Consider the following 13,869-nt stretch of genomic DNA (forward strand, 5'->3'; position numbering starts at 1 on the left):
ATGCATAACAAGTGATTGTGAAGACCATGGCCTGTATCAAACACACCTTAGTCTCCAGAGAGACACTATTGCTCTTCAGTACTTTGGAGAGGTCCCTAACAGCAGACTTTCCCATGGCAGTGCACCTTTTAATCTCCTGGCTACTGGTGCCAAGAATGTTGACTGTGGAGCCAATTGGATAGTTATTCTGTTATACCAACAGGAGATGTGGGGGTATTGGCTGGAGAAACAGCAACAGAAAGAGTTTTCAGGATGTATGATTATTAACTCTATGTTGTTTCCACAGTTTATTACATATAATATTTCAAAATAAATGCCTTTCCCATTCAGTTCCATAATTGGATGCAATTGCTGAACAGAGAAGTCAATACTCAGACTTCTATGTAATACAATATTTTCTTCATGTTTATTTACATGTTTATTTCTTTTTGTTAGAAATAATTACAACAATAAATATACATGAAGAAAATGATAAGGTGGTTATTACAAAAGATGTTTGGGTTGGGTTAGACTCCCAGCCAGTGAACACAGAAGTTTGAAATGACACACATACAGCAACTTGCTATACCAGAAATGTCCCATTTCCTGTTCTGAGGCAGCAGGGGCACACAACATAGTAATTCTTTCCTCATCCTCTAAAAGATCTCACCTGACAGAACAAAGCCCTGAAATTGAAAGTCAAGATATTTTCCATCAGGAGGAAGAGTTCCAACATGTTGCGTTCCAACTTTCTGAAAGTGGTCATGACTTTAATGTGCCCAGGTAGGAATGATCCCAGTGGGAATTGTTTTGAACTAGCTGTTCTGTGAATTGTAGTGGACTTGAGGGCACTTGGCAATAACAATAACAAATGATCAAAATATTGAGGACGCAATCCAAGTCTTAATGGGCACTGTAAGTCTAAAAACAGAATCCTTTAAATCTTCTGATCTTTTTTCATTCCCTTTACAGGATTCAACATTGCCCAAAAGGTAACTCAAGATCAACCTGCAGTGATGGCGCAGGAGAAAGAAGCTGTGACTCTGCACTGCACATATGATACAAATGAAGTACGTTTTGCTCTACTATGGTACAAGCAGCCCAGCAGTGGACAAATGATTTTCCTTGTTCGTCAGGAGTCTTACAACGAGCAAAACGCAACAGAAAGCCGCTACTCACTGAACTTCCAAAAAGCAGCTAAATCCATTGATCTTGTCATCTCAGCTTCACAGCTGGAAGACTCAGCAATGTATTTCTGTGCACTGAGAGGAGACACAGTGAGAGAGGAGAGTTAGAGGAAGGCGCACAAAATCCTAGGGCTCTGCTTAAGAAATCCACCTGCAGGGGCTTCTTGCAGAATCCTCAGTACAGACAGGAAGTGGCAAGGACTGTGACAGCTCAAGTGTGGGATTGATTGGAAGGAAGCTCAACATTCTAAGAAACATCTGACTAGGTTTTAGAATGCGTCCAGAATTATTATCCATCAAAATTATCTCCATCCCTGAACCTTTAGCTTGAAGTTGAAGTCAAAGATATAACATTTTATTTAAGATTGAAGAGAAAATACAGCCACAACAATTTATTATTTGGTGATGACAATAGACTAGAAGAATTGGGGAATGATATTCAGAGTTATGGGTAAACATAAAAATGAGAGAGTGACAATTCTAGCAGCTGAAGTTATTAATCTATAGATATTTGGTAGTTGTGTGGGGAAAATTCCAAATCCCCAATTATGGATAAAAATTATTATGGTTTTCCTAATGTCTTTGGAGTAATTTCTTATATAGAAGAGAAATGAGAGATGGATTTTGTAATTTGCCTGCCATGAAATACAGAAGGGTGTGGATGTCTAAGAAGAAAAACCTTTGTCTTTAATTGCAGATGTCTTGGTATGTTTGGAAATACTGACGTGTTTCTTTTGCCTTATTTTTTTTTATTGTAGATAGATATTCAAATTGCATAAGTGTGTTGTCCAATAAGTGGTATTTCTTTTTCACCTTTTGAGAAGAGTCCTTGAGCATAAAAATAAGAGTGGTATGTATAGTTCAGTGACTCTGAAACTATGTAGATATGTCATTGTCCAGATGACAGAAACAGCATTATCCTTGTCCATATACTTTTCCTTTTTCATGTATGCCCTTTATTTACTATTTTAATTCATTGTCTTTCACTTTTTTTTTGAAGTCTCCTCTAGGTTTTAATAAAGTAGTAAAGACCATAACTACATACACAAAATAAATATTAGTTTATGTCATAGTAAATTTCAAGTGACTTAAAAGAGTATGCACTAAAAAAGCAATCTCAGATTTTGCTTAAACATGGAATTTTGAACATAAATATTTATCTCTGCTCTTTGTGCAGCTCCAGTAAAACAACACTCAAGATATTTAAGAAGGCAAAACTAAAAAAAAAAACAAAAACAAACCCACAAAAAACCAACTACAACAAAGAAACCAAACCAAACCAAACACAAAAAAACCTAAAAAGGAAAAAAAAATATACATAGACAACTGAAGCAAAATTTATTTTAAAAGGGAATAAAAAGATACTAAAGTGTTGACAGAAATCTTGAAGTTGGAACCAGCGCCTTTATTGGGGAAGTTCAAAAGGAAACATTACAATTCATGCTGTACCATTCTTGCAGAGATGCAAAACAGGAAGCAACAATTATCTGAATATTGAATAAAATCATTCTGTGAAGAGGCTAGTGATTGGGACCAAATAGGAGAATCCTCATAAAATGAATATTTTCATAATGTTAAATTTATGAGTCAATTCATACTCTTTATTTTGAATTGAATTAAGGATTGGTGAGGAGGCATTTCTGAAAGTCAAACCAGTGCTCCTAAGATTTGTCTCTGTTCTTATCAGATATCATTGAGTCAAGTACTATTCATAACAATCTTATGAACAACAGATCTGAACACTGTCCTATCCTGTGCCATCCTCATCATCTCTGACAAAGTCGATCCCATTCCTGTAGTCACCGTATTAATTCATCTCATTGAGGGTCTTCCTCTCTTTCACTGATCATCCACTTTTCTAAGCATGATGTCCCTCACTGCTAGCACTGTGCCCAAAATATGTAAGATGAAGTTTTGTCATCTTTGCCTCCAAGAAGCATTCTAGAAAAGTTTTTGTAACTATAGACACACAAGAACAAGGAGCTGTACTAATGACATTTGAGATTATGGAGAAACTTATAACAAAAGTGTGAAAGTCCTGATTGGCTAATTTCTGTTTTCTGGGGGAGTCAATTGATTGGCCTGAATTTTGGTCCCTGGGAAGGCTATCAACTTACAAGAAATAAAAACGAAGATTTTGGGGTGCTATTGTGCAGTGGTTTGCTATTGGCTGCTAACCAATAGGTTAATGGTTCAAACCCACTAGCCACTTGGCAAGAGAAAGATGTGGCAGTCTTTTCATAAAGATGACAGCCTTGGAAACCTTATGGGGCAATTCTACCCTCTTCTGTAAGGTCACTGCTAATTGTATCCTCTTGTGTCAGGTGGCCCAAGTCACCAGCCTTTTTAAAAAATTTTAATAATTTTGGTTTTGTTTTGCATTATTCTCTCATTCTAACCATGATCATCTATTGTGCCCTGGTCAGATTGTGCAGTTTTTTTCTGGACCCTATCTAGTTCTGGTAAACATAATACTCAATACTTCTAATTATTAACAAATTCTTCAATGTCAGATGACATCATAATAAGTCAAAGACATAATCATGATAGTACTGACTCTTTTGATAAAATAAATGAGGGGCGATAATAACCATCTTTATAAGTTATTTTCCGACTCTTCCAAGTTTGACCCTTTCTCCTATCTCTGATATCACATAACTTTATATTCCCAGTAGGCTCCTATTCATCTTATTTTATTATGTGTATGTTTATCTTTCACAGTAGTCTGTAAATTAGTGCCTAATTCATTTCATATTTTAAGTTCTAACAAATTACTAACAGTAAAACTTCAATAAATGTTTCTGGATTTACTTGAAGTAAATTTGGGAAATCAACTCAACAGCACAAAAGAAGAATTGCCAAATTATTTATAGATTTGGTTTATTTTTTTTTAACTACCTTATACTGCAGTTGTTTTTACCTCTCTGACCATCTGCATTTTCTTGAACAGCATGGAATGAGTTGGGGTGGAGTCAGTAGACGTTCTCTTGTTTTAGTCCATTAGGGGGCACTCTAGGTTTTGCCAGACATACTGTTTCTTTCTGATCATGCCAGAAAATGGAGAGCAGAGAGATGTGAACAAGTTAAATTATACGAAAGGTCAAAACAACTAGGAGATATCATCTCACCCCAGTAAGACTAGCAAAATTTAACAGAACAGCAAGCAACAAATGCTGGCGAGGCTGTGGAGAAACTGGAACCCTTATTCACTGTTGGTGGGAGTGTAAAATGGTACAACCACTGTGGAAGGTGATATGGCGCTTTCTCAAAAAGTTGCAAATAGAGATACCATTTGACTCAGCAATTCCACTACTGGGAATATACCCCAAAGAGACTATAACTCACACCCAAGCACATATATGCACACCCATGTTCATCACGGCTTTGTTCACAATAGAAAGGAGTTGGAAACAACCTAAGTGCCCATCAACAAACGAATGGATAGAGAAGTTGTGGTATATTCACACAATGGAATACTATGCTGCATTGAAAAATAAGAAACTCATGCAGTATTATTCAAAATGGGTGACTCTGGAGGACATTATGCTGCATGAAGTATCTATCTCAGTCACAAAAGGACAAATACTGCATGGTGCCACTGTTGTAGAAAGTGACAGACATCAGGGTTGGGGTAAGACTGAGAAAAACTGGATAGATTATGTATACTGAATTGAAATAGATGAGGGAGAGAACAGTTTACAAGTGATATATGATAGCACATTATGGTTATCACAGGAATCCAGAATTAAGGTTGCATAGCGGAGTGCATGGGGGCCAGGTAAGGGGTGGGAGGGATTGTGTACCAACAAAGAAGTTTATCTTTTGCTTTTTAAAGAGAGGAGTGAACTGGGGGGGGGGTAAAGAAAAAAGTGCAACAATGAATGAATGAAAAATCCAAAATCTCTGTAAATGTTCATTAAAATTAATTTTAAAAAAGTAAAAAAAAATTATACGAAAGGATGAATGGTACTTGTGAACAGTTTATCCTAGATTTTCAATTCTGCCATTCTATATAAGACTCAAACTCACTGCTATTGAATTGAATAGGAAATCTGCAGGGCATTGTGAGCATGACAGCTCAGTGGAAAACCTTGCTTGCTTTCATGTTAAAAAGATTTTTTTCTGACTACAGTTCCAAAAATCCACTTACCAAAAATTATTTCAATACTTTTGATTACTTACTTTTCCTATATTTCCTCTGATGTATAGAAGATATAAGACTAGAAAGGTATAAAAAGGAAAAAAAGTCATAAATGAAGGAAATATTTTTAATTTGAGCATGAAAATGTGACTTTATCAGAGTCATTGATATGCACCAGCAGGATATTTGGGAAAAGTGTTTGGTAAAAGGAAAGCTTTTAGTGGAATGAAGTCAGCATGGGCTACATACACATATCTTATTTTCCTTTCATCAGCCAAAATCTTTTTGGAAACATTTTGCATGTAGGTGATGACTGTCTGTCCTGAGTCTTTAGAACTCTTCTGATTTTAAGAATTTGCATTTATTCCTTCACTCTCTAATATATGCTGCCAAATAGTTTTCTTTTGTTGAGAGGTTTTATATAGTTCAAATTTTCAGTCAAATTACACAATTTGGAAAATGAGGTCATTCTTGTAACTCCTACCAATACCTTGATTCTTCTGGGAAAATCACCCTTTATTTCTTTTCCCTCTAACATGCATCCCAAAACTTGTCTTGCATTAAGTATTTCCAGTGGAAAAAGAAATCCTTGCGTCTTCATAAATGAGAAAATTTTTCTCCTACCTCCCTACGCTATTTACGCTCATTATCAGAGAGCGATGACTATGCATTCCTCACTGTGGGCTGAGCTTCCTGTTAAGCTCAGTGCTGGAGCTCAGATGTGATAGGTGCTTGCTTTGTGAGGCTGGTGGAACTTACTGTCTGCAAGAGCATAATTTGTTTTGACCTCAAGACTTGACACTGTAGTGTAGGGCAAAGACATCCCCCACCCCCATCAGCTGAGCAAGAAGTCATGAAGAGGCAATTGGAAGTTCTCCTGGGAATACTGTGGGTCCAAGTTTTCTGTGAGTTGGGACCACCCCAGACAGGTGGCCGTGGAGAGCTCATACCAAGCTTCTGGCCCACTCTACATCCTTATCTGTATTTTTTAGATATTTTTACAATTTGGAAACGGCATCAGTTTTTCTCCAGTGAAATAAGTATGCTGTATTGTGTTCTGTTTTATCTCTCTAAGCAGGGGTGAGAGGAATAAAGGTGGAGCAGAATCCTTCAGCTGCGAATCTTCAGGAAGGAGCCAGTTCTACTCTGAGGTGCAATTATTCTACTACCGTGAACAACGTGCAGTGGTTCCGACATAATCCTGGAGAAGGTCTCATCAGTCTTATTTTCATAGCTTCAGGCATGAAGCAGAATGGAAGGTTATACTTCACTATTCATTCTAAGGAATTGTATAGTACCCTCCACATCACAGGCTCTCGAGTGGAAGACTCAGCTACCTACTTTTGTGCAGTGATGGAGACACAGTGCTTCTGGCTAATCTGCAGGCTGCACCCAAACTGCAGCTGCAGGCACATCCTTACAGGGAGCAGGCATGCCACCCCCACAAGTAGCATTTGCACAACTTTCATGTTATAGCACTTCTATCTCTGCTCTAATTTTACTTTTTAAAACTGTCATTTCACTCTGGTTTTTGCGTTAACCTCTGTGTTAGCCTTTGTGTTAGCCTCCATGGTGGTTTGGATCCAGTGATTTCACAGGAGAAAGATAGGCAATATCCTTTCTTGTAATTTACAGCATTGAAAACACAGTGGAGGGTTAGGTATAAGTTGGTTCAAACGTAATGGAAATGAGTTTTATTTTCAGGGATCTCCTAGCAGAAAAGTCCATGGAAAGTTCTAATATAGAACCATAGCAGGAATTGAGAAATAGGTCAATTTTTGCTACAATTTAAAATTAAAATTGCATTGTTAAAAGCTGTGGCAAAAAAGCATATAATTCATATATAAATTGCTGCATTTATAAATGAAAAATTAACACTGTTGCCAAGTTATTCTAACTCATAGTTATGCTATAGGAGAAAAGAGAATTTTCCCACAGAGCTTCCCAGGCTGTAAGTCCTATAGAAGTAAATTGCTTCATCTTTCTTCCTATGAAAGGCTAATGGATTTTTGGTCAACATTTCAGCTTTTAAACCACTGTACCAGCAGGTTTTCTCTGTGATGAAAAGAAATACAAAATAAAGTCTGGTTAAGAAATAGAAAGAAAAGATGACTTCATTTCTCAATTGACTGCACATAAAACTTTACAAGAAGAGGGAAAAGATCACGAGTCATGCTTATTTAATTCTATATGAAAGCGTTTCATTTCTGGAATTCAGAACAAATATAAAAAATACTTAATAATGCTTGCTGTCAGATATTATGGCTAACTAGATACTAACTAGATACCTTATCTGCTTGAGTACAGACAATACCCTGCCAATAGGTGTGATGGTTAAGTTCATGTACCAACATGACTACCTTTGATGCTCTGGTTTGGCAGCTATTACAGAGCCGTACCTTTGATGAGATTGGATATAATAATTCCTTTGATGAAGTCTGATACAAAAGAATTATTACTTGATGAAACTTTATATCATTTAAGATCTGTGAAAGGGAATGGAAAGTGGGCATTGCAAAAGTAACCATTAAACTCAAAGTTTAAATCTCATGTGGATCCATTATAATGCAGACTGAATCTCATCCTCACCAAAATTTGTATTTCAAGATGAATGTGCTGTAAAAATTGAGTTATTGTTGTTTGTATCTTCCCATGATTCCAACTTACTGCTACACTAAGAGGAGAGTACAACTATCCCATAGAGATTCCAGGGCTGTGATCTTTAAGAATGAAGCTCGCCACAGATCTCACAGAGCAGCTGGCAGGTTCTAATCTTGTGCCTTTCTTGGGTCTTTTTTTCATATAACTTCACTATTACTCCACCAGAGTTCCTTTGCTGCTGTGTAGGTTCCTGAGAAAATAAGATGAGGACAAGTGAGCAGATTCTAGTGGAAATAGGAGCTGATGTAGAGGCTCAGACTTAGTGCTTGAGTGTTACTTTCTTGATATTTTTTCTGGTTTTGCCATTGACCTTGTGTTTTGTAAGTGAAGTCTAATCAGATAATAGAGCATGTGTGTGAGCAGATGTGATACCCAGGGTACTAGTCCTCCAACATACACAGGCTCAGCTTGTAGGCAGAGGGCAACATTGGTATTGAAAAAAAATGTTACAGAAGAAAACGTGCATGAATGGTTGAATAAAAAAATTAATTTCCTTTTAAAGTCTTCATTGAAATCATAGGAAAAATATATTGTAAAAAGGTATGACAGTGAATTTTGTTGGAAAATGATTTCAAAATAAAAGCTGATACGCAGACATTACATACAGCATGTTGTTGCTGTTAGGTGTCACCCAGTAAGTACGACTCTTAGTGACTGTATGAACAACAGATCTGAACTTGTCCTATCCTGTATGAGACTAATTATTTCTGACATACTTGAAGCATTGCTGCAGTTACATTGTCATTCCATCTCATTAAAGTATAAAACCTGAAACTAAAAATATTTTTAGAGAACAAAAAGAGGTCCTAATATTTCATAAATATACCAGGCCACAACTAAATAGTGATCAAACAGCAGGAAAAAAATCTAGATGATTGAGAGTGCCTAAAAATTAAAGAAAAAAAATTATGACCACTAAAAGAGTGAAAAAGATAACCTACAGATTGGATGTTGTTATGTGCTGTCAAGTTGCCTGTAACTCATAGCAACCCTATGTACAACAACCCTAAACCTTGCTCTATCCCTTGCCAATCTTATTGTCTCTGACACACCTATTTCCATTACTCCAGTGACTGAATCAACCCATCTCACGGAGGGTCTTCCTCTCACGGAGGGTCTTCCTCTCACGGAGGGTCTTCCTCTCCTGCGCAGTTCCTCCACCCTCAAAAGCATGGCCTCCCTCTCCAAGGACTGGTCCCTCTTTGCAACATGCTCAGAGTATGTCAGATGAAGCTTCAGAATCCTTGCCTCCAAGGAGCAGCCTGGCTCCACCCTCTAGGACAAACTTGGATGGAATACATCAAAACCTTAGTACGAAAAAAAGACAAACACCCAATTAAAATGAGAAAAGATAGACCTTTTTCTTTCTGCAATCCATGAGATATTCAGTATTTTTTTTTTCCAACACCATAATTTGGAGGCATTGATTATTCTTCTGTCATCTTTATTCATTGTTCCACCTTCAGGTATCTCAGAAACATTGAAAATACCATGGTTTGCATCAGGTGCACATTAGTCTTAAACTGAAGTCTTTGTTCTTTAGCAATTTGAATAGATCCTTGACAGCATATTTTTTCCAAATCAACACATCTTCTGATTTCTTGACAGCTACGACTGTGAGTATGTATAATGGATCCAAGTAAAATGTTGTTCCTTAGAAGAAAAGAAGAGCCCTCTTGTCCTGTGCATTTATAACCTTTGAAAAACTGCTGGAACGTCAGTTTTGAGTCAGTTATAAGTCAATGGAAGTGAGATAGAGAGACTACCCTGAATATTGATTATGAATCCAAGTAAAATGAAAACATTGACAAATTAAATATTTTCTCTGTGCATCATGATATTTTCTATTCATCTTTTGTGTTCAGTGGTGAGAAACAATGTTTTCTATTGTTTTCAGTGGGGAGGAATTTTGTTTTTTTAAAAATTTAGATGTAATCCATATTTAAGGCTGTAGAGAAATCCATCTCTCTATATTAGACCAGAAATAACAAATTCTATATCAGTCAGAATCGACTCATAGTTCACTTTACACTGGGATTTTCAAAGACTCTGAATCACAGAGGAGGAGATTGCCCATCTGTCTTCCCCAGAGGCTCTGGTGGATTTGAACCACCAGAGAAATTCTGCCTTTGGGTTAGCAGTGCAATTCCAAATGGACTATGCCCCGAGAGTTCCTATTAGCAATAATTATTGTTGTTGTTGTTGTGTGCTGTTGAGTCAGAACGGACCCATAACTAACCCTTCAACAGGTTTTCAGAGGCATTAAATTACACAGGAGGAGATTGCCCATCCTTCTCCCATGGAACAGCTGGTGGATTAGAACCATGTACCTTTGGGATTGCAATGCAAATTCTTATCCCTAGGCCAATAGCAAAGTTTTAAAAAAAGAAAATAAATTCCAAACCATAGCATCTTGAGGAGAAAAGAACACTATTTTCATGTGGCATTTATTTTAAAAGAAAAACTTATTAAAATGGATTATAACTTTAGAATTACTTCTATTTGAACAGGATTGAGTAGCTTCTATTTTATACAGGGTCCCTGTGAGTTGGAGCTTACATCAAATAACCATCACAACATATATATCTATATTTAAAATTAAATTGAGAGAACTGACTTATATGAAGGGTTAAATTGTATTAGAAAAATTGTTCATTAGAAGAAAACTGCACTAGACTGTCTAAAATTTATTATTTCAAAATGTTGTTGTATGTACTATTGAGTTGGACCCAACCCATAGCTGACTCTCCAGTGGGCTTTCAGGGGCAGTAAATCATACAGGCTGAGATGATCCATCTTTCTCTTATAGAGCAGCTTGTGGATTTTAACTACATAGCTTTGTTTTGGCAATACAATTCCTTACTAAGGCATCTATGTTACATACCATGATGATACAACCTTGCCTGCTGCAACTGAGGAGGACCTGAATTGCCTTCTGCAGGAGGTCAAGAATTGTATGTAATCTTCAATATAGATTGAAGCTCAACATCAAGAAGACAAAGAATTTTACCACTGGGGCAATAATTTTGTTAACAGTCAAAGCTTGCTCAGCACCAAAATCTACATTGTTGACATCAGCAGTTAGAAAACCAAAATACCAATGAATGGCATGAGGTAGATCTGTTGTCAGGGACCTTTCCAGAGTACTGAGAAGCAATGATGTCAGTCTAGAGACTAAGGTATGCCTGATTCAGGCTAGGATCTTTGCAATTACCTGCTATGCCTCAGAGCTGGACAATGGCTAAGTATGATGAAGAAGAATTCATGCCTTTGAGTTGCGGTGCTGGAGAAGAGTCTTGAACATACCACGGACTGCCAAGAAAACAAATAGGTCTGTCTTGGAGAGGGTGAAAGCAAGTTTCTCCTGGGAGGATAGGATTTTGAAACTCCATCTCACATACCTTGGTCATGTGGCCAGGAGGGATCAATCCTTGGGGAAGGACATCATGCTTGGAAGGGTGGAGGTACAGCACAGGAGAGGAAGACCTGGGATAAGATGGATTGATATAATAACTAGGGCAATGGAAATAGGTGTGTCTGAGTCAGTGGACTGGTTCAGGACAGGGTAGGCTTCAGAGCTGTTGTACATAGGGTTACTATGGGTCACAGGCAACTCAATAGCACATAACAACAACAACAACAAGAAGCCACCAGAATGTTCTTAACTCAAAATAGTTCATCGGAAATTTATATTAAAGTTATCACAATCTAGAAATTATCTTAAAAGCTAAATATATGACTGTTGTATCAGCAGATATATCTTCTTCAAAATAAAAAAACACAAATATTGAGTTTCAGATCAGGCATTTACAAAAAACAATCAATAGCAGCTTCAGTTAAACAGATTGAAAATGAAGTAGCTAAAAGTACAAATTTTTATAACAATTTCTTTTCAGTAAACTAAGCCATAAAATCTTCTTAGTAACTATCTAGCATATTAATAATCCATTATTGTTGTGTATCATGGAGTCATAACTGACCCCTGTTGACCCTCCAGCAAATTTTCAGAGGCAGTAACTTTACATGGGAGGAGATTATACATCTTTCTCTTTTGGATTTTAACTGCATACCTTTGTGTTAGCAGTGCAATTCCTTACCAATAAACCACTAGGGCTTCTTAATGCATTATTTGTTGTTGTTATACATAAAATGAACTCTTTTTTTGTTCTTGCATCATTACCATCTAGTCAGTTCTGACTCATATTTTTAACAGGTGGTCTGGCCAGTTTATTTGAAATGGTAAGATCATGGGCAAGGCCAATGAAAAAAGGAAAAAGCAGGATAAGCAGAACCCAGGATAATATGCCTTTGAAATACTAAGAGGATTTCATTGTTTTTGGGTTTTTGGGATTTTTTTAGGCTTCCATTTTGATCTTTAACTTACATGGTCCTATGAGAAAGAGGCTTTCCCCATTCCTCTACTCTATGACAGCTACAACAAAATCATAAATTTGGTGGAGGAGAAAAGGTATGGTTCCTTTGTTAAAGAGAGTGAATAGCGGTGTTTTTCTGAATTCACATTTGTAAATTCATGAGTAAATATCAAGGAACAAATACTGATAGCATTGACCTCTTTTGAACTCATGAACAAAAACTAACCAGTATGCAGAGAAAGAACTCTTTATTCATTTCATTTTCTGTACGTGTAATCTCCGATCTAAGACTTAATTTGTGTGACTGCCAAGAAAACAAATATGTCTGTCTTGGAGCCTTTCCTTGGAAGCTAGGATTCTGAAGCTCTGTCTCACATACTTTGGGCATGTGGTGAGGAGAGACTGGTCCTGGGAGAAGGACAGCATGCTTGGAAGGATGGAGGGACAGCATAGGAGAGGAAGACATTGGATGCAATGGATTGCTTCAGCAATTGGGACAATCGGGCTTGGTGTGCAGAACTCAGTGAAACTGGCTCAGGACAGGGCAGGCTGTGGGTCTCAGGTGACTTGGCAGCACACAACAACAACAACAACAACAACAACATTGCTGTATTTATTATGCATTTGAGTCCCTGGTGGTTGGGCGTGGTTGAGTCAAAACCAACTCATAGTTGATCCTCCAGCAGGTTTTCATAGGCAATAAATCACACGTGGGAAGACTGACCATGTTTCTCCCTTGGAACACGCAGCTAGTGTATTCCAATGACATGTATTTGAGATTGTAGCACAGCTTTTTACTACTAGGCCACCAAAGTCCCTGGCAGGCATAGGGAAATAGAGAGGCATTTAAACATTTGGTTCAGCAGTTGGGGATGTGATCTCAAGATGGTAGTACACCTCTTCTGAAGGCTCATTTCAGTAGCTTCTGAATGAACAGCCTCACTGTCATTTTGTTTCTTACTGGCTGGCCAGTCAATGTGAAAAAAAACACTGCAATTATTACAAAAAGAAAAGGACAACCCAATATCAGAAGTAACTCTCTTGGTTTAAGATTGCAGATCTACAGTTGATATTAATTATGGGGAACAATGATGACATCTTTACATTGTTCATGTTAATCTGGTTACAGCTGGATTGTGAGTTAAGGCTTTGGGGAAGGGCAATGCATGAGGTGGACACTGATTTTATTCATGTTTCCTGTAATTACTGTGACTCATATTGGCCCTTTGTACAACAGACCCTATGTACAACAACTCTGAACTCTGGGCTCTATCTTGAGCCAATCTTATTGTCTCTGACACACCTACCTCCATTATCCCAATAATTACTGTAGAAAAATTCACTACTCTATGACCTGCATGGTTTAAAATTGGGAAGGGCGTATGCCAGGGATGCATCCTATCTCCATACCTTTTCAACCTATATGCAGAACAGATTATTCGGGAGGCTGGGTTCTATGAGGAGAAATGTGGGGTCAAGATTGGTGGACGATTTATCAACAATCTGTGTTATGCGGATGACACAACCC

At 37.4% G+C, this 13,869-nt stretch overlaps 1 protein-coding gene and 1 gene segment (V, D, J or C); both read left to right on the forward strand.

The window, feature by feature from the left end:
* Positions 1 to 539, forward strand: part of LOC102846335 — an 11,046-nt gene extending 10,507 nt beyond the window's left edge. The window contains 1 exon segment of the V gene segment in view: positions 436 to 539. Within this exon segment, the coding sequence occupies positions 436 to 539 (104 nt within the window).
* Positions 540 to 713: 174 nt separating this feature from the next.
* The window catches only part of LOC102846737, a 42,796-nt gene continuing 29,640 nt past the window's right edge, over positions 714 to 13,869 (forward strand). The window contains exons 1-2 of the mRNA XM_006883296.1: positions 714 to 762; positions 952 to 1,269. Of these exons, the coding sequence (XP_006883358.1) occupies positions 714 to 762; positions 952 to 1,269 (367 nt within the window). The remainder of the gene's footprint in view (positions 763 to 951; positions 1,270 to 13,869) is intronic.

This window comes from Elephantulus edwardii, unplaced genomic scaffold, assembly GCF_000299155.1.
Source record: "Elephantulus edwardii isolate Elephantulus edwardi_28Jun2011 unplaced genomic scaffold, EleEdw1.0 scaffold00026, whole genome shotgun sequence".
NCBI classification, from domain to species: domain Eukaryota; kingdom Metazoa; phylum Chordata; class Mammalia; order Macroscelidea; family Macroscelididae; genus Elephantulus; species Elephantulus edwardii.